This window comes from Crassostrea angulata, chromosome 4 (assembly GCF_025612915.1).
Source record: "Crassostrea angulata isolate pt1a10 chromosome 4, ASM2561291v2, whole genome shotgun sequence".
Taxonomy (NCBI): Eukaryota; Metazoa; Mollusca; class Bivalvia; order Ostreida; family Ostreidae; genus Magallana; species Magallana angulata.
In genome coordinates, this window is record NC_069114.1 from 46513585 (window position 1) to 46537362 (window position 23778).

Sequence of the window (23778 nt, forward strand, 5' to 3'; positions counted from 1 at the left end):
AAAAGCCATTTTTACTTATAAAGCAAAGAATTGTTGATACTTTTGTGCAGATATAATAGTTCAAGATGTATGTTATGTAGAAACATTATTGGCCATTTTTCCCTACAGTATCAATTATTTGGTAAAACCCATTCCTTACTTAAGGTGTGCATCAGCAGACTTATTTACTGATGATTTAAAAATCTTTTAAAAGAAAGGTCAATGTTGTCTACTGTTCAACCCTTTGCTGAGAAAATAGTTGAAACTTGCATGTTTAATTAAAATTATTAAAATAAGGATCTCCCTTATTAATTTACAATTTATAAAGTCAACTTTTAAATTGATATGTTTTCACAGCTCAGTATTGAACTGCCAATTTAAAAGACTATCAGACAATTTATTAACATCTATGTATATTGCATTTACTTTGATTAAATGCCTGGGAGCTGTAAGCATAAATAGACAAAATGTACCATTCATTCAATATTTATTACTTTCATTTTCCCTTCACACAAAGGGATAAAAACAAAGAGCTGTCTGGAATGGACGGAATAATAATGTAAAAGTCAGCACATCTGTGGTTCCATGATCCTCATAAAACAGTTGTACAACACTTAACCTGTTCAACCTTTAAATGTTCACATATAAATAAATCTATCACAGTCGTCTCTACAAGACCTTGCCCACACTCAGTGGCCAGAGATCTGTGACCTCCCCCTGGGTCTTTCTGACCTCTCTGGTCTATCGCCTGAGCTAGCCGCTGAGGGGGCGGGGGTTCTTTCTGGGCGTTCTCTCTCCTTTTGGTACTCCATTTCTATTTTAGCATCAATCTTCTCCCAGTCAATCTCAATCTATCAACAAACAAAACAAATGATTTATGATCTGTCACATTAATAAGATTAAACAATAACATCAGATACTGTGGAATAATTTATATTCGTGGGGGCCAATTTTCGTGAATTATGACTTTTTTGCTCATTCGGGGGGATGTAATTTCGTGGATGCGTCGGTTACTGTTTCAGTAACAAAGATAACTCTTTCTAAAATTGTTTTCGTTGAGGATTGTAATTCGTGGGGGAGGGCTACCCACGAATACCATGAAAATTGAGCTACCACAAATTCTAATGATTTCATAGTACATTTGTAAAATACAATTTTACTGTTACTCATTCTTTTCATAATAATTGATAGTTACAATTATTGATTATCTAAAAAAAACCATCATGTTTTGAATTTCATTTAGACTAATCATAACACATTTATTATTTTAATGAATTATCGTGTGAATTTTGAATTTCTTGTAGATTAATCATGTAATGTCTTTGTAACAATTCATTTTGCAGCACAACTTTCTCTCTGATTGATGCTGTGTTTGAAAAATGTTCATGAACATAGAGTTTTTAAATGATCAAGTCCTAAGATTTTTTTATGAGTACATTTTAATAAAATTCTAAGTAAAGGGCATAGACACCTACCCCTTCACTGTACTGTAAGAACCGCTTGTTTTTCTCCTTCTTGTCAAACCTCTCTAGGTATCTCTGTCGGTATCCCAGTACTGTGTCTACATGGGTTTTGTGCTTTACTGCTAACTCCAACGCCCTGTGAATAAGCAAGTGATAGCATATATAGCCATTAGATTAACCTGTACCTATCTACAATGTTACCTCAATACAAAACAGAACATAGAACCAAATGTCAAAATTGTGAAAGATAAACATTTATATGAATTCATTTTTTTTTCATCTCTTTCAATACTATTTCTATTTAAAAATGAGCATAAATGTAGAAAAATTCTTCAAGTAATCCAATCATATCTTTGTCTGTTACCTGTCCCAGTTGTAGAGTTGAATGTTGAGCATGATGGCCCTGAAGATGAGTCCAGCGGTCAGTAAGATGGACTCGGCATCCTGGGGGCTCCCACACAGGAGGGCCATCTCAGCATTTCGTGCCTCCTTCACTGGAATGTCCTTAATGTTGACTATAAACTGCACCTTCTCAGCCTGCAAGTAGGACATATATACTTATCACTTAATCAGTAGATACATGTTTTATGATGTCAATTTACATGGGTAAGATTAGAAATAAAAGATTGTGTGAGTTCACAGAAATGTCCTTAATTCTTGATTTTGAATTTTAAGCATGCAAATGAGCCTTTTAAAGCTAATACTTGGGTTAGATGAGCATATTTCACCAATCAAGAAGACTGACATACCTCTTTGATAGAAGCATAGGCTATTTCTGCTGTATTTAACTCCTTGGCATAGGCAGACATGGCAGCCAAACAACACCACAACACATCATCCTGTACAGTACACACAAAAGTTTAATATGTATATATATGCAAACATTTTAAAAATATATATACATATATATATATATATATATACATGTATGGTCAATGTTATGTTACAGTCAAAAGTGAAATTACTTCATTTTTAAACAAGAGATGTTTGTGAAACACTTATGTCCATCTCCCTTGGAAACATCCATGAGAAAAATGAACGGAAACTACAAATAATTGGAATTTTTTTAAGTCAAAGGGGCACAACTCTGCCGAAAATTGCTTGATTGTAACCAAAATCAAATTTAACCTATACATTATTATGGTAAATCTGTATACCAAATTTCATTTCAATATGTGCAACCTCTACAAAGAAAATGAATGGAAACTGCAAATAAGCAGAATTATTTTTAGTCCAAGAGAATAACTCTGTCGAATATTGATCGATCGTACCCAAAATTGAACTTGACCTGGATATATTATTATATCGAATTTCATTTCAATACGTGCAACCTCTGCGAAGAAAATGAACGGAAACTATTGGTGCACCAACCCTTCTTCAAAGGGGGGCATAATTATGAAAAGATTATTATCTTTATAGAGCAAAATTTATTAGGAGAAAGAATACATGACTACCTTCACAAATCGACATAGCCGGACAGCATCATCCCAGCGAGAGCTTTGTACATAGCTGTGTAAGATGGCCGGGTATGGAGAGATTCCTGTGCCTACTAGCGAACCCTCTGCTCGACGAATGATGATGTGGTTTCCAATGAAGTTTAATAACTGTGGATTTTTACCAAATTCACTAAAAATATAAACATTAGTGCATAAACATACATAGGAGTTTTTTTTTCTAACTTTTAAAAGAGAGGATTATCTACTGGTAAATTATATCTACAACAGTTACTATCTTATTACTAAAAGTTAACTCCCTTAATCTGTGAAACAGTTTAATTTGTCACTTAACCTATTGATACTAAATTTTTATTTGCTCTGTGTTACTGCGAATGAATGAGACAGTACAAGAAATAACCCAACATTGATCTCATAAAGATCAAGAGATAACATTTGATCTCTTGGGAGACATTTTTATATCATGATCATTTTCTTTCTCTCATGTGCTACGAGAAGCAATGGATTTGTTTATATTCATTTCACATGTAAAAAAAAAAAAAATTTTTTTTTAAAGGTACATGTATTAGCAATTTTCATAAATTATGAAATAAAAAATAACCATGCATTCTTATTTAAAACAAAGATTTAAACTATATCCTAAAAGACATGCAAAGCACTATATTGTATATAAAATATATTTTTAAAGACACAAAAATAATGTTTAAACTAAATTTGAATAATCAATCAGTGTCATCAACATACATGTACATACAATGTTATCAAATTACCTTTAGATACCGATCAATGAGTGAATCTAATGTATATCATTGACAGATATTTAGAAACTAAATGAACACTGTAGATGTCACCTTTTCCAATGTGTTATATTTGAATTACAATAAAACAACCCACTAGGATTCCCAGAGTATAGAAGAATATTAAATCAGGATTGGAAGATACCATGTAACCTTGTGCAGCCTTTGATGACTGAAAACTATGTACCATAGAACCAACAGAAAAGTGTACATATATAAGTTATTCATGTACCAGTATATGTAATGGTATTGATACAAATCTATTCTATTTCCTAGTTTTCAAATGAATGCAGCTAAACAACTAATAATATGTGATTAAATGAGCTAAAGTGAATTTATCTTACCTCTTACTGATGAAGTGCAGATTTAAATGTTAACATTTGGTTAGCATTGTAAGTTAAATACACACAAGTTTTATATTACACATTAACATGATGAAGAATTCAGAATACTTTCTATAATCATGATGAGATACAGATGCCGTTATAATTCATACCTTGCTTCCTTCTCAAACACAGTGCGGCTGGCTAGGTCTCTGTCCACGTAGATCGTGTTGGGGTAATACCACACGGTGAATTTCCCATCGGCTAGAGCAGCTAACATGTTGGCCGAGTCGTTCCAACACAGGGACTGTATCATGTTTCCTGTATAACAACAAGTATTCTCACCTATCAAACAATTACACTCATAGATGGATGACTTCCGATGTCAAAACTCCCTGTCCAATCAAAATGTACACGTTCATAGGTTAAAACCTCACCCTTGTTTCAAACAATTCTGTGTATACCTGGTACATTTCCTTTTACTTACTGATTTTTGGAAGGGGGAGTTTCATTTTAAAAATTTGTCAGTAAAATAATTATTATTGATACATAGCAAAAAAAAAAAATAATCGCAACCCGTCCACCATGATGTATGGTATGCTACAATGTTCATAAACAACAACCCCTACCTAACTTGTTGGACTTCCTCTCGGAGCCGAACACTCTGACAGAGGTCAGGTACAGGTCTCTGTTTTTGTCAATGATGGCCAGTCTCCTCTCTGTTGCCGGTCCACACTGGTCCAGAGCGATCTCCATCACCTCCAACTGTAAAACAACGACCAGTGATGAGACATATAGAGCATAGAGACAAATCTCACTGACCGTTTCTGAAGCTTAAAGGAAACACTATGACAGTGATGTGGTAATGTACCTTGTGTGTAATAGGTTTTCCGTCTCCCAATGGTTTTCCATTTTGTGCATCAAAGACGTAAATTACTACAAAGAAAAACGATTGTCTTCTAAACAGTTCATAGGAACAGTATTTGCCTATTTAATAATCAATTTTTAACGAAAAAATTACTATGGAGCATTATTTTTCTTAAGCTTAAACTTTAAAAATAAGATACATTTCTCATGATATAATCTTTTATAAAGGGTGTGCTGGTACCTTTTTCGTCTGTTTTGTCTCTAATTGCTACTGTGTCATTACTCAGAGATACTGTTTGATAATTCAATATATCTGCCCTCATTCCCGGATACTTAGGAGAGCAGACCATCCGACCATCATAGGAGTAGATGTACACATTGGAGCTGTCCACCAGCATAAAGTGTCTAAAATAAAAGAACATGTATGTTTTCTTTATTGTTAATATGCTGTAAGAAGAGCTTTCATCTTTGACTTAAGAAATGAGAAATGAAATAAAAACAACACACACTTATACATAATAAGTAAAAGTTTTATGGAAAATTACTTCTCTGCTTGAAGAATCAGTGATATGTTGCCCTCCTTCAAATCAAAAATCATAGGAGTATTCCAATTCTTTGTGCTGAAGTGAAGATAAAAAAACTCTGGTAAGTACTGTATAGATTTAAATTTTTTTTTCTCATGTATGAACATTTTCTAATTTGATAACTTGTGATACATTATGTTGAAGGTTTTTTTTTCTCAATTTCAAATGATATTTTTTGTTCATTTATTAAGGTCTTCCGTTTCCAACGGAAGACCTTTCTATTATTGTGCGGGAAAAAAATTAAGATTATTCTTATTTTTCTTTTTTTTTTTTTTGTTTCCTAGACGCGAACTTTGAGGCTTCATATCTTGCTCATTTCTAAACGGTTTTTGCTCAAATTTTCAGGGCTAATGTACTTTACAAAACACTATCTTAAGCAATTCATAAAATGTAGAATTCCCTTTCCGTTAAAGAGTTATTCCCCTTTTAAATTTTTTTAGGGCCTTTTGTTTCCAGACAAAGGCTCCGAGACTATGATAGCAGGGAATGGGAATCCAACGAATTTGAATAACAGAGACATTGTAGTTGTGCACATCTGTTTATGTTTTTAGATTACGTTTTTTATTTAGGAAAAGGTAGGGGGTCAAAAAACAGGATTCAAAAAAGTGCAAAAATTTAGACATGTTTTCCTTTATGGGTCATTATCAAAATATGCAGCCTTTTGTGTCAGTGTCAATTTAAAGGGGGAAAAATAATGTTCTGGGGAATATATACAGTACCATTGGGTTTTAGAAACTTAAGCCTATATTGTTGAACAAATAAATCGACAATTTTACTGCTTAAAGTATAAAAAAAATATTATTTGTTATGAGATTTCAGTGAATTTATGTTGTCATTAAATTTTTCCAACGTCTTTAACCTACAATATCTTTAATAATATTGATGTTTTATTCCAAAAATCAACGTTAATTTTCAAAACAACATTCATATATTAATGTCTGCTATGATCCTTACCAAGTTCTCTTTTAAAAACAATGAATTTGATGAGATATATGCTTGTACAAAAAATTTTTGTCATTGGTGTTACAAGGTAAATTAAATAAAAATATCTTAAAATACATCAAGTAAATAATATTGTACTACAGTTGGAATCCCCCAGATCATAGTGACATCATTCCCTGCTACTAAAAAGATCAATGTATCAGTGATGACATCATTGTAGTAAAAAATATGGCAGAAAATGTTAGTATGCTCAGAAAAATACAATGTAAACTGTGTCAGTGGGATAACGTGCTATTTAAGGTTTTCTATTATGAAAGAACAAAAAAGTTTTTCACATAAATGATGAATGTTTATCACATTATAACATAGGCTATGTAGCTTTGTGGAGTATTTGTTCTCTTGGGTCATACTGCTACATTTACTATGGATACATCAGTGGTATAACGGTCAGTGGTGTAACCAAAAATTGTTGTTACACCACTGACAAAACTGTTGCACCACATGACATTATTTAATTATTTTACTTTTTCTTCCATTTCATTTATATTTTGAGCATTTTGAACAATTGCTATTTATCAATTTTGCAAGTTAGACACTGTCACAATAAAGAAAGCTTGACTATTTAATTGCAATTGTGTTTTCTTAATCTGGAAAATGAGACCTGTTACACCATTGACATTATTTGAAACACCATTGACATTTTGTATGCTCTAATTATGTTTTACCCATTTAAATACTTGATTAAAAAATAGAAGTAAAACAAATTTATTCTAATAAAGAAATGAAATAATCCACATTTTATTTTTTATTAAAAAATCAAATTTTTTATTGACTTATAGTGTATTATAAGATATGTTATTCCACTGACATTTCACGTTCCCTATTATGTTTTACTAAAATCTTTCAAATGCTAAACGGTAACAAATGCTAGATGAGCTTCAAAAACATATATAAACAAAGAGGAAGTGTATATGAGTTGTGTGCATAGATTTTGGAGAAAATTGGAGAATTTTCAATTTTATAATCCAAAAAGTATGATTGATATGAGCTAGTATAGTATTGACGATGTTGTTTGTGAGATTGATGAGCCAAAGAAAGTTCTAACTCGGTACAAGGTGGATAAAAGTGTGTGGATGCCAATAGTATGAAATATAACATCAAAGAATGAGTGAATTCATGTAAAAAAAACATCTACATGCCATTTTTGTGTCAGTGGTGTAACACTGATTATAAGTGGTGTAACAGTGTGTCTATCTTCAGATTATGAAAGAATGAGGTACGAAAACTTTTATTTAAGATCAAATTTATCATGTTTTAAATGCAATCAAAAATAGAGATTATTTTATTTTACAAAATTTAATACACTTATCTCTTATTTATTATCGCTAGGTCAGTGGTGTAACTTTAAGTCAGTGGTAAAACATAATAATCAGTGGTGTAACATGTACATTTTTCTCCAAATAAAGTTAACTGGCAATGATACATGTATATCTGAAAACACCAGTGCATTTATAGTAATGTCTTTTTTATGCTCCATTAAAAGAAAAATCCAGTTGTGTTCTTTTTAATGCTCAAATTAAAAATTTGTTGAGTAACATCAAGACTTTGTCTCAAATGTTATGTTGGTCACTATGTAAATGTGTCAAATATTTTCGGTTATCTAATTCTGATAACTTTAAATGAAGTTTGTTGATATAAACTTTATGTCCATCATTTTAAAAGAATTATTTTATTTTATTTAAGAATTTTTTCCTATACTATATGCCTGTTACACCACTGACAAAATTTTCACAGTTCATTATATTTTAGTCTAATTATCAACTAAATGGTAGATTCCAATGTTTGCAAATTTTTAGATGTTATACTTCATTGTTTGTTAAATGTGTTTTTTGCAATCAAAGTAATTTTATCAGCAATAATTTTCTCATGTTTTACAGTTTTTAAAAGTCTGCATATTTTGATAATGACCCTTATATCTTTTGAACGAAAAAAATTTTGTAAAGACATGTAGAATAAAAGTTGTGCAAAATAGCAAGGGCTTTCATTTGACACCAATAAAAAGGGGCTGGCCCCTTAAATTAAGGGCCAATGGCCCCTAAACAAATTTGCTTAATAACTCAAAAACGGTTAGGATTTTGATATGGCTGTCGCTGGAAAAGTTGTTTGTTGGGATGTAATGAAGGTCGTTTCAATGTTATTTTGTAAGTGGTTTGTGTAGTATGAGTGTTAAAAGCTTTACATGTTAGCATGTACCTGTTTTTATTTGACAAGTTAACGAAAGACTTTGTGCGTACAACTGGCATGAAGATACCGCAGAAAGTATGCATGTTTATACAGGAGGCATTAATTCATAAGAATTTTTTTTTTTAGAATACATGTTTTTTTTTAGGAGTTTAAGTCGTTGTTAAGTTCTTATAGTGCACAATCCTTAAAAACGGAAATTGGAAAACAAAACATTCTTTTTCTTTTCTAGTAAAACACAAAATATGGAATGAAAAAATATATGCATTACCTTTTTAATATAAACATCATGCATTCAAAATCTACCTTGAATCAGAGCTGTGTGTGTACCATTACGTAAGCTCTCCCTCGCCCGCGGCCGAGAAAGTCGGTCACCGTGGTCGCGGCTGGACTACCTAGCGGTCAGTGGTTATCTAATACACGAGAGTTGCGTCTCTCATATATGAATTTATTTAGCCGCGAACTCAAGAATTGTTTTAGTTTTGATTACACAAAATCTTTTGTGGATTAAACGATTGGATGTCAAGTAAGAAATACATGTAGTTCATTTAATTAATAAAAGCAATGTCATTCTCTAAAGCAATAATAGACATAGATCAATTGTGGGTTTTTAGTTTAAAATAAAGAACTTCTATTTGATAGAGTAAGGTCATTATACTGCAAACTTTTCAAATCTTCCTTGTTTCTGAGCTGTGCGTTTCTGTGCGTTGTACCTTTACGTAATCTATCCTTCGCCCACAGATCAGCCACGGCTGCATTACCTAGCGGTAAGCGGTTATTTAATGCACAAGATTCGCACACCGCGACTTACACTTGCATGCATATGAACGTGTTTGAGTTAATATAGCCGTATATACAAGAACTGTTTTAATTTTATGTTATAAAGGTTTGTCCTACTTGTATATATTGAATTAAATATTTGAGTGTAAATGAATATTAATGAACGATGTTACTCCATATCGGAAAAATCGTAAGACATAAACTAATGGTTGGTTGGTTTATGTAAACTACTTTAAAAACTGTACAATTAATGTTTTAAATCAACACCCCCACCCCACCCCCCTCAAATATTAAACCTTTAAATAATGATCATCCCTCGCACATGGCTGAGGAGATCCGGCGCGAGTGGTTAAGTGATCCGCGGTCGGTTCGTGTTCTTCTACATGTACCTTATGACGCGTTTATGTTTCATATTTTGCACGGACACAACTTTATTTTATTATGTTTTCAACTATTATATTGGTTTAATATAAAGTTATTTTACTTTTACAGTTGATTAAGCATTGATTTATACGATAGCGTACAAGGTAGTTTAAAAATCAAATCAAATTATAATCAAAGTTCCATGTTACATGTTTGCGGTAGGTGCTAGCACGATAAAGGAATGCCCTGAATTGAGGCATTCGATGATTATTTTAGTAAATATTCACATGAGTTTAAACAACTATAGATTAGATTCTATCGGTCACATATTAATCACTTCTGTAGTTTCATTGTGGAAGCGAACTCATTGCTGCCCCCCCCCCCCCCCCCCTACTCCTCCCGCCCCGCTGACAGGTGCTCGCGCTGGAATTTTTTTTAAATTGGAGAAAAGATATCAAGATCTGTCGAAAAACATTTTTGGTGGTTTCTTCTTATGTGTAACATTTTGTTTCACTTTCCCACCCCTTTGTTTATTCGGCCAGTCTGTGTTAATTCAATTGCCGCATGCGATCGAGAATCTTGTGCCGCTTCAGCGCACACAGCTCAGAACATTTATAGCCCCAGGTCATCAATTGTTATGTAATTGAGTAACAGTTGGAAGGGTGATTTTACTACATAAAATAATAAAATCATAATATAATCTATTTTAATTGAGTACCATGCGTATAGATTCCCATAATAATTAATTTTTTATTTCCTTTCAATGTTTACATTTAATTTTGTTCAAATAATTAATAAATTTTCTATCATTTAAATTGTGTGCTTTATCAAATTCTGATTCCGATTACCTTGAATTCATTAATTTTCCATTGGCTTTTGACAAAAGAGAGACGCCTGACCAGCCAATGAAAACAAATACACAGAGTTTGATTGACAGGTTCAGCCAGGTGCAGGTCTCGCCCGATGTCCGAGGTTATGTGTGCTGCTTGTACACAGCCGAATGGTCTCAGTAAGAGTTATCGATGTAAATAGATAATAAAAATACATGCTTATCAAAACATGATCGTGCAAGTTAAAGTTGATTTAGGTTTGTTCCAATAGAAATCATGTTTCGCTAACTGTATTTAATATTTTTTATGTATAGCGAATTTTAATATTGTTTCAGTACTGAAACATCGCATGAAAACGTTAAATATACATGTACTCTGTAACTAGTCGTCTTTTAATACATATACCTTTCTTTTGTTTGTTAAAAATTCGTTCAATTTTGTTAAAGTAATGTAAAACAAGCGCGCCATTTTGAAACAATTAACTTGTCAGAGAGTTCCGAATGAAATCTGATGAACGTTTCAAACTGTTCTCGCACGCTTTGCTCGAAACGATTTACACGCTTTGCCCGAAACGCTAAACGGTTTACATGAAACTCTAAAAGGTTTACACGAAACGTTTCTCGCACGTTGGCCGCACGCTTTTTTGGTGTAGTAGTACGTTTTAGGGTCTGTAAATTTTGTCAGCACGCAATTCTAAACTTGCACATAGTCTTCTAAAATTTAGAAATATTTTAATATAGAAGTTATCTTTGAGAAAAGTTTACGTGTTTTGTAGGCGAGTTCAGTTTAAAAAAGAAATACAATTCCTGACATGAATCATGAGTACATACTGTTTAATGTTTATATCAATGCTTGCTACCCTTTGAAAATTTAACTCGCCATTAAACATGATCTCATTTTTTAAACAATGTTTGAAACGATTACATAAACTCTGCTCGACAAATAGTTTTCCTAAAATATTTTCTTCCTTTCTTTTTTCAAAACACGTTTTATATACAGACTTTCAATTACAACACATTTTTATAACAAAAGCAGAACTGAAAGTATAGTCATTATAATCGTAACATATATTTTCAACTCGCAGCAACAACGGAAGACCAACTCGGGGCTTTGCCACGAGCTCTGCTCTAGTTTTAAGTATCTTTTTTATGTAGCAAATATAATATAACACACATAATTATATCTAGAATTCTGAGCTATACCCAAAAACAAGAGGCCCAGGGGCCACATCGCTCACCTGAGCAACAATTGCCTTAATTCTGATCAAATTAGCATTACAGTATCAAAATATCTTGACAACTGAGGACAGTAGATCTTGCTAAAAAAAAATTGAAAATCTGCCAATTTTTATCCACCTCTTATTTTTTGGTAAATACCAAGCCCCTTTAGTTGTTGTACCTCTACGATTTTTCTCTATTCCTATATATCCCCCCCCCCCCCCATTTCGTGGCCCCACTATTCTCTAGGGAATCATGGTTTCATCAAACTTAAATCTACCTTTAATCTCATAACCTGTGCTTTCACACTAAGTACTGAGTTTTGGACCAAAAGCTTTCCCAGAATATTTTTAAAGATTTTCTCTATATATTCCTAAGTAAAAATTCAAACCGCCATCACGGTCCCGCCCTACCACTTGGGACTGTGATTTTGCAAACTTGAATTTACACTACCCGAGGATGCCTCTACACAAGTTTAAGCTTTTCTGGCCAAATAGTCTTTAAAAAGAAGATTTTGAAAGATTTTCTCTATATCTTCCTAAGTAAAATTTCATCCCCCATTGTGGCCTCACCCTACCCCTGGACTATTATTTAAACAAACTTGAATCTATATGATCTGGAGATGCCTCCACTCAAATTTGGGCTTTCCTGGCCTAATACTTTTGAGAAGAAGACTTTTAAAGATTTTCTCTATATATAAAAATGTATCCCCCATTGTGGCCCCGCCCTACCCCCAGGGACCATGATTTGAACAAACTTGAATCTACATTATCTGAGGATGGTTACACGCCAATTTGAGATTTCTTGGCCAAATAGTTATTAAAAGAAATTTTTTAAAAGATTTTCTCTATATACTCTTATGTAAAAATTGATCCCCCAATTGTGGCCCCACCCTACCCCCGGGGACTATGATTTGAAGAAACGTGAATCTACACTTCTTCCATTTTAATTTGAGCTTTTCTGGCCTCATAGATTTTGAGAAGAAGATTTTTAAAGATTTTCTCTATATATATTCCTATGTACAACTTGTACAATTTGAACAGACTTAAATCTACACTACCTGAGGATGCTTCCATTTTAATTTGAGCTTTTCTGGCCAAATAATTTTTGAGAAGAGGATTTTTAAAGATTTTCTCTATATATTCCCTTTTAAAACACGATCCCCCTATTGTGGCCCCACCCTACATCTGGGGACCATGATTTAAACAAACTTGAATCTACACTACCTGAGGATGCTTCCACTCAAAGTTGAGCTTTCCTGGCCTCATAGTTTTTGAGAAGAAGATTTTTAAAGATTTTCTCTATATATTCCTATGTAAAACTTGATCCCCCAATTGTGGCCCCATACTACCCCCGGGGACCATGATTTGAACAAATTTAATTATTCACTTCCTGAGCATGCTTCCAATTTAATTTCAGCTTTTCTGGCCTAATAGTTTTTGAGTAGAAGATTCTTAAAGATTTTCTCTATATATTCCTATGTAAAACTTGATCCCCCAATTGTGGCCCCACCCTACCCCCAGGGATCATGATTTGAACATACTTAAATCTACACTACCTGAGAATGCTTCCAATTTAATTTGAGCTTTTCTGGCCTAATAGTTTTTGAGAAGAAGATTTTTAAAGATTTTCTCCATATATTCCTATGTACAACTTGATCCCCCAATTGTGGCCCCACCCTACCCCCAGGAACTATGATTTGAATAAACTTGAATCTACACTACCTGAGGATGCTCCCATTTTAATTTGAGCTTTTCTGGCCTGATAGTTTTTGAGAAGAAGATTTTTAAAGATTTTCTCTATATATTCCTATGTAAAACTTGATCCCCCTCTTGTGGCCCCTCCCTACCCCCGGGGACTATGATTTGAACAAACGTGAATCTACACTACCTGAGGATGCCTCCACACAAGTTTAAGCTTTTCCGGCTGAATAGTTTTTGAGAAGAAGATTTTTGAAAAATACCAACAAATTTTTAATAATTCTCAATTATCTCCCCTTTAAAAAGGGCGTGGCACTTCATTTGAACAAACTTGAATCCCCTTTACCTAGTGGTGCTTTGTGCCAAATTTGGTTGAAATCTGTCCAGTGGTTCTTGAGAAGAAGATGAAAATGTGAAAAGTTAACAACGACGACAACGACAGACAACGGACAAATTGTGATCAGAAAAGCTCACTTGAGCCTTTGGCTCAGGTGAGCTAAAAAGTGAAATTACATAAAGTGAGATGTACAAATGAAAATATTATTTACTTTGCTCTTGCAAATTTTGAAAACTGGGAAAAAAACCCCTCATATTTTGTTTTGTGTTTATTTACACAAACTCAATCAGTAAAGAATAAAACACACTTGTAAATGTAGCACTGCGACGCTGTGGCCACCACAAGATGATTGAAACACAGCGAGACTTTGATGACCCGGTCTCTGAAGTCCAGTTTCTCCAAAGCTTCATTCATCACATTTCTGACATGGATTTGTTTGCTGCTTACAACCACTGCCTCATAATTTTTCCATTCCAGTCTCCTACAATACACAAACAAAGATTAACCTGAAGCACTGAAATTGCACAACTGTATGACAAAAGTTTACATAATAACTGAAATTATGGTTTTCTTTAGGCAGTATAGCTTAAATTAAACATGTGCCACATAGCTATTGACACTGAAATAAGAGTTTTTCTTTAGCCTACATGTATGTAGCTTATAGTCACACATGTGCTGTAGTAGTTACTGCTTGGTACTTACTTTTCAATGACATTGGCTATCAGCACCTGTCCATTACCACAAGCACCTGCTACCTGTGTACCATCACTGGACCATGCCAATTTGAACAGGCTACCAGTGTTTGGTTTCTCCAGAGAGTACGACCACTACAACAATAAAATAATACAAAGGTAATAAATCACAAGATACTACAGGGAATACAACTGTATTCAGCAATAACTGCAAAATGCTCTTTAGAAGAGCAATTCATTTCAGTTTGGCATAGTTTTAGATGGCACATAATAAAATTATGTTTAACAAACAATATCATATTTTACCAGAGCAGTACATGTACTGCAACTATTTTAAAGCATTTTATAAAATTCTCACATTTCATCTCAATAACAACTCTTTCTAAATTTGAAAATGATAGAATGAAACACTGAGCACAACTCTAGAACGATTAACAGTACCAATTGTTTGATTACTCACCCCTGCCTGATCACAAAGTCTAAGTGTGTTGAAGGAGCCGACAGCAAATAGTTCTCCATTGGGTGTCCAGGCTAATGAGGTGATTGGGTAGTCATGAGCAGCACTGCTGTACATAATGCGCCCGTATGTGTCCCAGACCTTAACAAAAGGACCAGTGTATGAACAGAAAAGATTGCAACTCTAAACCTAAAGAAGCATATTTAATGAATAAGACTAAATCATATACTGTTCATGAAAAATGGGACAGTTCAGTAACAAACCTTGTATCTACAATCTTCTCCTCCTGACAAAATGAGGTTGTTTACAGGGTTCCAGTCAACATTTAATATGACACCTTCATGGGCTTTCCACTGAGGAGAAAAAAAAACCTCAAGTGACCGACAATAACATATAAATGACTTTGTTTGGAAGTTATATATCCCACCTTTGAGATCAGGTACATAAAGGATGATGATTTATGAAGTACACAGCTTTAGTTGTTAATTAAACAACTTACCATTGTGGGTTTAGCATTTGCCTGCAGTGACTTGATGACAAGTTGTCTCCCATTGGTAAATAGAACTTGATCAGAGTCTGGTCCCCATGCAACACCATACACTGTGTTACCTGCAGTCAAATAGATATACATAATTTAGCAACCTCCTCCCTTGTTACACCAGCTCTCAGACACTTAATACTGTGATCAGTAACTACTTACTGTTCTGTGTTAGAGTAGCTCACAGCTCTCAGACACTGAATACTGTAATCAGTTACTACCGGTACTTACTGTTCTGTGTTAGAGTAGCTTGCAGCTCTCAGACACCTAATACTATGATCAGTTAACTACTTACTGTTCTGTGTTAGAGTAACTCACAGCTCTCAGACATTGAATACTGTGATTAGTTACAACTTACTGTTCTGTGTTAGAGTAGCTTGCAGCTCTCAGACACTGAATATTGTGATCAGTAACTACTTACTGTTCTGTGTTAGAGTAGACCTCAACATGCCACTTCTAGACCAGATTTTTACTTGTCCATCTTCACCCGCTACAATGGTAAATACAAGTGGTTACACATATTCAAAATGTTATTAAATTTATACAACAGTTACTTATAAGCTAATCATTATCAATAACCTGCAGTAAATCACATCTATACTTGTTGGTATATATTCATCATTGAAAATAAGAACCCAATTAACAATTCAATCATAAAGTAAATTTTGTAAAACATTTTTTTGTAAAGTGGCAGTGACTGTAGTTATAAAGGATTTTATCTTCATTATGACATACCTGTAACCAGGGCAGTTCCATCCCAACTCCAACGGCCAGACAAAACAGCTCCTTTATGAGCATCAATGCTTTTCTCTACTCTTCCAGATCTGCTGATCAAATGGAACTTTCCTACAAAGATATAGTGAATCGAAACTATTTGTAGGTCAATGAACATCAAAAACATTTGCAAACAATGACATGCAATTACCATTATCAAACAAGTATCAGGATATAATAGAAAAGTACTTATAACTGTCAAAGTTTTGATCTTTTTCTATAGAGTGGGCAACAAAAACATCAACAGTTAGTATACATTTCTATAGATCCATGCACAATTAATATATTAATCAAAGTTTCTGTCAAATCCTGAAAAAGGTTAAAAACCCTACAGAAATTTTATTAGAATTACCATCAGTAGAAGTGAGCACAAACAGGTCTGATCCCTTTTTGCCGGCCCCTCCCCCTGCCGCTGATTTCGGGAACCAGTGCATATCTGTCGGGAACACATCTTCTGGCAGTTTGACTAATGTTGTTGTTTCATTTGAATTCAGATTCCACTTCAAAACAAGGTGGTCGTCTGCTCCAGAGTAACATTCATCTGGTGTTGTCCATCCAACACAACTAACAAGTTCTGAATGTGCTATGGTGTTAAGGAATGCAGCGTTAAAATGAAATAGGTCTTAAATTTCAACATAAACATCTACTTTATATACATGAGACATAAACAAGCAGTAACATATTATGTTAAGTCCTCAGACAGACTCTTTACAAATTCCCCAAAATAACACACATGATATTACAAGCAAAATCCACTAAAAACTTCACCACTTTTTAACACCATGTCATGTTTTTTTCATCAGATCAAAGTTATTATACAATTATAAATACATTTCTATATTAAACTATAGTTGTTGGAAAAAAGGATATGCTTTGCTTCTTTCTGTAACGAAGTTTTCAATCTCATTTTCCGGCAGCATAAAATCCTCACACTAGTTACAGAACATCAAAACATTCGCCGTCTGGAATTTTGTATCTACGCATGCGCACTATCTGAAAATATTGTATTATGGGACAGGTTTCTACGGAAGCTCTCGCAAATGTTTATAATAGAAACGCTAAAATTTCAGTAATCAATCATGTCATTGCTTAAATCTTTGCTATTTTGAATGGGGAATACCACAACATGAAGTTTTATATAGATACCTAGAACTTTTGCCTACATTGTTATGGTAAAGAACATCGAAATTGTGGTAAGCAACAATCCCGAATTTCCTCGATTGATTATGTTCACGCAGTTGTGTTATTCATATATGCACACGTGAAATAAAATGTATTGATTTCTTGCTTCTAGAAACCAGTAATTGTTGATTGTCATTCATGTTTGAATGGGAGTGATATTTGTACAAAATGCATCAATATCAACAGTCATTATTATTTGATGCCTCATAAACATATGATTGCGTAAAAAAGTAAATGCAAAACAATTTTTCTCTATTGAAGAAATAAAAGAAACATTGCTTCAAAGATGTCTGAATCGGGGAGTGAAACAAAGAGTCCAGATGCCAAGAGCATGACCAGCAGGACTTCCATAAATGTAAAAATCCCATCCGCAGCAAGTAAAAGAGGTGGAACCCCCTCCAAAAGCCCTGGACTGGATGTTCCTAGACAGGATGATGTTGGAAATAGAGCACTTACAACAACGCCTATTAGTTCAAAGGATTATCAAGCTGGAAGCCGCTCAAATCTGAATCAAAGCACTTTAAGCAAAGGTCTTCGCCAGCCTCAGAAATCAGAAATGGAGTAAGACTATCTTTTCATGAATTCTGTAAAGATCCACGAACATTGAATGAACTGAGTAAAATATGTTGGGTTATTTTACATTTCTACAGAGGGTGTCAGAACTTTTTTTATGTATTTATTTTTTAGAGTATTCAAGCTCACACAATAATATTAATCCTCTTGTCTCACACTAAAGTATTTTTTTTAACTTTTTCTCAGCTTAACTTTGTGTAAACAATATGTTTTATCTATCATGCTTTAAACACTTTTGAACAGACTGATAAGGCAAGCTGCTGCTACCATAATAGAGAGACAGTGGATCGCTTACAGAGACAAACAAATGTTCCGATTGTTGAAACATGCTGTATGTGCAGCAGTGAGTATAGTTATATACATATTCAAAACTTTTCTGGTATACGTGCACATAAGGATTTTGATGTATATATTCTTTAAATATAAAAATTGTCTTTTTTAGGAAAATTCTTTATCAAAAGAGATCTTGAGGAAAGTTTGTCCCAAGGAGGCTGAACTTCTTGACGACAAAGTTCAACAAGTCAGAGTTAGATTCAGGTAAATGACACACTTCATTGTCTTCATGACACACTCCACTGTCTTGATGGTACATGTATTTCAGCTCTGTTATTTCAGTGTACCTCAGAAAAATTTTTTTGTTTAGTCAAACATTAAGGCTTATCTTGGAGTAATCTCCTGTCCCTTTTTTTGAAAAAATGTCTTAAGGGGTTAATTTCTTTATAAAAAATTAAAGACCATTGAATTCTTATATTGAAGAGGAATTTGTTATTGCATTAATGATTATGTGCTCCCCTCTAATGAATTATACAGTTGAGTTCTTTTAGATACTACATGTATGATATATTATTTAAGTGTTTAGATGAACACTGCATATTTAATTATTTTATATTTTCACAAATCATTCATAGAAGTTGTGATTTTGCTTCAATTTGAAGAGAAAAGTTTATTGAAACTAGCTGTTTAAATTTTTTATTGATCATTTGTTTTCAAATGTTTGTACATGTAGTAGTAGTGATGGGAAATCAGAAAATTTTCATAATCGATTATCGGAAATAATCGAAAGTGTATAATTGATTAAATAATCGAAAGTTTTGAAATTATGTTTGATTGAATAAAACAATTCTCTGAACAAAAACTTGCGTCTTGCGTTGTATATACAGTAATATACCCCGGTACATGTACTTGTTTCAGTTGTTTGAAGCTATCAAATATTTATTCAAATAAATCATACACATCATGTTCATAAAATTTAAATATTATTATGCACATACAATCTTATTTACTGCACCTGGTTAGAATAAAAGAAAACTAGGAAATAAAAATATGCTATACCATTTATAGTAACTAGGAAGTTAGGAACAAGTTCAAACTTCAAACAATAAACCTAAACAATTTAAAATATTACAAATTAATTTAAAATTCGAGTTTAAATCCCATTTCAAAAACATTAAACAAAAACAAGTTTAACTGTTTTTAAACATCATAACTAGAAAGTTCACAACTGACCGAGTCACATGACATATAACTTCAGTGTTATAAGTGAATAAAGGTTTTTATTCAAGAAAATGAGAAGTCAACATTTGCAAAATGTAATCTTTTTTAATTAATTATTTCCCCTGCTATACTAATTGGATCTTGATTTGCGGCATTTGCCTCGTCCGTTGGGCTTGCACATGTGTTGCCATTTTGTTTAAACCTAATTTTCGTTTTGATGTTTGAAAAAAAGTCAAGCCGTAAGAGGAATTATCGTAAATTACGGTTTTTAAAATTTTTTTTTTAAACAATCGATTATGAAAATCTTAATCGATCATCGACAACGGGAGGCTTTCGATTGTCGGCGATAATCGGCCCATCACTATGTAGTAGTCAATTTTCTTGTTGACTAAATCTATCAATACTTGTCCCATATTCCCATATACAGATTTGGTGGACAAGAATTTCCTCCCATGATTTTCTTCAAGATATTTATTCACACAGAGGGAAAAGGTGTGAAATACTTAAGTGGAAAACGAGTGATCAAACCAGCCTCTGAGGTATGCATGACAGTTCTCTCTCTCTCTCTCTCTCTCTCTCTCTCTCTCTCTCTCTCTCTCTCTCTCTCTCTCTCTCTCTCTCTCTCTCTCTCTCTCTCTCTCTTTTTCTGTTGTGAGGTACATGTGTAGATAGGTATTTATTACACCAACATAAATATTGATTTTCACTTGCACAATGCTTTTTGATTATGTGAAACATGCTTCATCATATTATTGATTTTTACATTTATATTATTTATTGTAAAATTAATTGCGTAAAAATTAGAAAAAAAAAATTATTACTCAAAGCATGTTGATCTGACCACATCAAACTTAATTGAAGTGTTTATCATTTTTTGTAACTTTTAGAAATTATAGCAAATCTTTTATTAAAATCTTTTTAGATTCAATCATTGTGGTATCATCCAATGGATGATTGAAATTTTAATAAATCCTAATGATGTATAACAAATTCGTATGACAGGCCTCTGAAGACTCTTTGAGACACATGGGGAACAGGAGATTCTATGATCAGATGCTACAGGATGCCATGTATAACCAACAGTACAGAGTCACCGATGAAATTGATGTCACGACTTTAAAGGATTACATGCAGGTATAAAAATCTTTCAAGGGAAACAACTTCTTAAATTCTGGTGGCATAAACTGTTTCACAATGCGCTAAAATCACCATGTTGTGGAGTACTCTTATTAAAAGTAGAAGTCACGGGGTGTCAAGGATCCTTGAATCCATTCTTAAACAAAAACTTAAAAAATACAAAGTTGATTACAAAGTTGTAAACAACTCAAATGACCTTTAACTCTACACAAGTGTAAGGATATCATGTAGGCCTTAACATTGATAAAGTGAATGCTTCTATTTTCAGTACCTTGCTAATGTTGATGAAGCTCCGGCATCACTGGGAGGCAAAGAAAACTACTGGAGAAAACTCACATTAGACAGTATGTAAAGTTCACTAAAAGTCCATGAGCAATATCTTAAAATAATAAAATGGAAAGACTCTAATCAAAAGGTTAAATTTTATCATTAATCATAATCACATTCCATGGAAATTTTTTTTTTTGGGGGGGGGGGGGGGGGGTGGTTATATTAGAATCACCAGCCATGTCCGTCCATTTGAATTTCGCACCTCATAAAAAATCTTTTATGATTAAACTATAAGCAGAACCTATACAGTTGACATAAAGGTTCTTTGAGGGTTGGAATAGGGAAAGAGGTTGTCATAACCCTAATCTGAGGTCATTGGCCAAGGTCAAGTTCACATAAATATAGCAATTCTAATTCTTAGAAAAAGGCCTGGCAGGTGTATAAGACTATAAGTCCTTGTTTCTTGTTAAACAGTTTTTATTTTAAAATCTAATTTAGCAATCAACTTTAAAAAAAAAATACCAATATTTTAAATAGCAACACAATAAACTAAGTTGCATTGTAAATAGCAGAAAGTTTTTAAAACCAACAAATTTTTTTATTCAAAGTTCTCTCGAGACGGACCATATTCTATGATGTGATTGACTACTTGTACAATCAGAGAATCACCCCCAGGCTACGGCAGGAAATTCCTATCTTGGTTCAAAGGCCTGTGTCACAAGAGATCAAAGTTCAACATATACGGGCCATTTCTACTCTCCGGTAGGTTATGGTTTCAGTGAAAAGTATCAACTTTAAGTATTACTGAACAGCTGTCAATTTTTTTTTCTCTAATAATAATTGCATATTAAATGATACAGTAATTTAAACAACAATACATTTTGAATAAAATTTCTTAACAAAAGTTCATGTTCTATTAATATTTGTATTTTTATGCATGCACCTTAAAAATCAAATTTACATGTTTAATGATAAGGCCTGATGTAATTGCTTATATAAATGCAGGTCAGAGTCCATACCTGTAGGAGCCCCTCTAACCACACCCAAATCCAAAATGTCAGGCTATGGAAGTCATCCTATCTCAAGTCGGCGGTCCCGGCAGGCTAAAGCTCGAGCCTCCAAACTCAGGAAGATGTACGGTCTAGATCGAGTAAGTCTTATCATTCTCTGTTTTTCTAACACGTGATCGGAAATTTGGTATTGCAACTCAATTTATCACATTGTATCACTGGTTATGAAAAATATCTCTGTGACAATTATCGATAAAAGACAATGTAACAAAGAGGACTTGATTGCCTTTCTTCTAGAGTTCAACTGAAACGAGTTCGGTAAGAATGTAGAGATGTGTATCCTGCAATGTTACTGCTTGTATATAATGTTTTATGTATTATTTATTGATGGACAATAGCTGTTAGGTTGATTATTATTATTTCATACATTCTTTTTTATCTTTATGTATATGAAATGCATTTACTAGCAATCCTTGCAGTCCAATTAGTTTTCATGCTTCTTTGATCGTGATCTCCGTATCATTTTTGTTATTTCGTATAGCATATTATTTGTGCCATGATATTTTATTTGCAAACTATTTTCTTGATAGAAAGGAGTGATATTTTTTTTTCAGTTTGCATAGAAGATCTATTGACATATCAAATATTTCTGATAAAAGTTTCCTGCTACTCTAATAAAATTAAACACACATCTAAATGCATTTGTACTTGTACAATGTAAATATGTATATTCATTCAGATATAGTTTTCCTCTAAATGACAGCCCCATAAAAAAATAATGACCAATATTTAGATGAATTTTATTATTTGCTATATTCCTGCCCGTGCAATATCCTATGCCATGTTTTGAAACTCCTATCAATTTCTTTGCTGTGCTTTATTTTGTTGTTGTTCAGTTTTATCTTTCTCATTTGAGAATAAAAAAACGGGTCTACAGGGTTGTAACTGTCAAGCAATGTTTCTTTTCAGGAGGGGAGTAAACTCTTGGACTCGCGTGAGCCGACAGCAGTGTCCGAGGAGCCAGATGATTACTTTGATAAGTACGGGATCACGGGAGAGGATGGAGAGGAGGGTGAGGAATGGGAGAGGGAGGCCAGCAAACTGTACGAGTGGACCCAGGAACTCTCCTTCAACGACGACCTGATAGCCACACCCAGACTACCCATACAGATCTAGGGCAGGTCAAGGTCAAAGGTTATGATGGGCAGGTGTGAAACACTAATATAGCACATAATTGGAAAAGGATGTTTTAATGAACTGAATGTTTTTATGGACCAAACACTCTTCCAGTGTTTTTTGCATTTAGATATTTGTTAAGGAACTATATACTACACGGAATCATATATGTGTACACTAAACCATTTGTATGCATGTACATATGTTTTTTACTGGATTTATTTTACCATTTTATGTTTTTCTTGTTTATAATAAAATACAGAAGAAAAAGCAATTATGGTGGGGTTTTTTTAATAACAGAAAAAGTTGTACAGTAAAACACGGTTATAGCGAATACACTTAAAATGAATTGATGCTAACAGTGAAGTGATTTTCATTCCCCGTGACTTTATTTTATGATGTAAACTTTAAGAATATAATGAATTACGCTTATAACAAAGTAAAATCAGACATCCTTGGCACTTTGTTATAAGTATGTTATACTGTATAGTATTGTTATCTTCTTTACCATCCCTCCTTAACCTTTTACCAACTATACACTAACAACTTTCCTCCTGCAGAAAGCCCACGTTTATTCTTCACTGACCCCCCCCCCCCC

At 33.5% G+C, this 23778-nt stretch overlaps 2 protein-coding genes across 3 annotated transcripts; one reads left to right on the top strand and one right to left on the bottom strand.

Moving 5' to 3' along the window:
- Positions 1 to 449: 449 nt before the first annotated feature.
- LOC128180928 (intraflagellar transport protein 80 homolog) lies at positions 450 to 17321 on the bottom strand. The gene is made up of 19 exons (XM_052849133.1): positions 17207 to 17321; positions 16691 to 16916; positions 16300 to 16410; positions 15986 to 16054; positions 15526 to 15635; positions 15290 to 15379; positions 15030 to 15167; positions 14580 to 14704; positions 14185 to 14358; positions 5429 to 5503; positions 5125 to 5288; positions 4888 to 4952; positions 4646 to 4781; positions 4190 to 4337; positions 2897 to 3068; positions 2192 to 2281; positions 1807 to 1979; positions 1455 to 1578; positions 450 to 830 (listed from the first exon to the last, which is right to left on the bottom strand). The coding sequence occupies exons 1-19, from the start codon at positions 17243 to 17245 to the stop codon at positions 669 to 671; spliced, it is 2391 nt and encodes a 796-aa protein (XP_052705093.1). The 5' UTR covers positions 17246 to 17321; the 3' UTR covers positions 450 to 668.
- An 18-nt stretch (positions 17322 to 17339) lies between these two features.
- On the top strand, positions 17340 to 23778 carry LOC128180929 (uncharacterized protein CXorf58-like). Of its 2 annotated transcripts, XM_052849134.1 has the most exons (11): positions 17340 to 17531; positions 17782 to 18081; positions 18337 to 18436; positions 18536 to 18630; positions 20015 to 20126; positions 20590 to 20721; positions 20993 to 21068; positions 21603 to 21756; positions 22000 to 22144; positions 22302 to 22322; positions 22974 to 23778. In XM_052849134.1, exons 2-11 carry the CDS (start codon positions 17807 to 17809, stop codon positions 23178 to 23180), a joined length of 1317 nt encoding a protein of 438 aa, XP_052705094.1. In that variant the 5' UTR covers positions 17340 to 17531; positions 17782 to 17806; the 3' UTR covers positions 23181 to 23778. The 2 variants fall into 2 exon arrangements, with proteins under 2 accessions (XP_052705094.1, XP_052705095.1); XM_052849135.1 differs by lacking the exon at positions 22302 to 22322.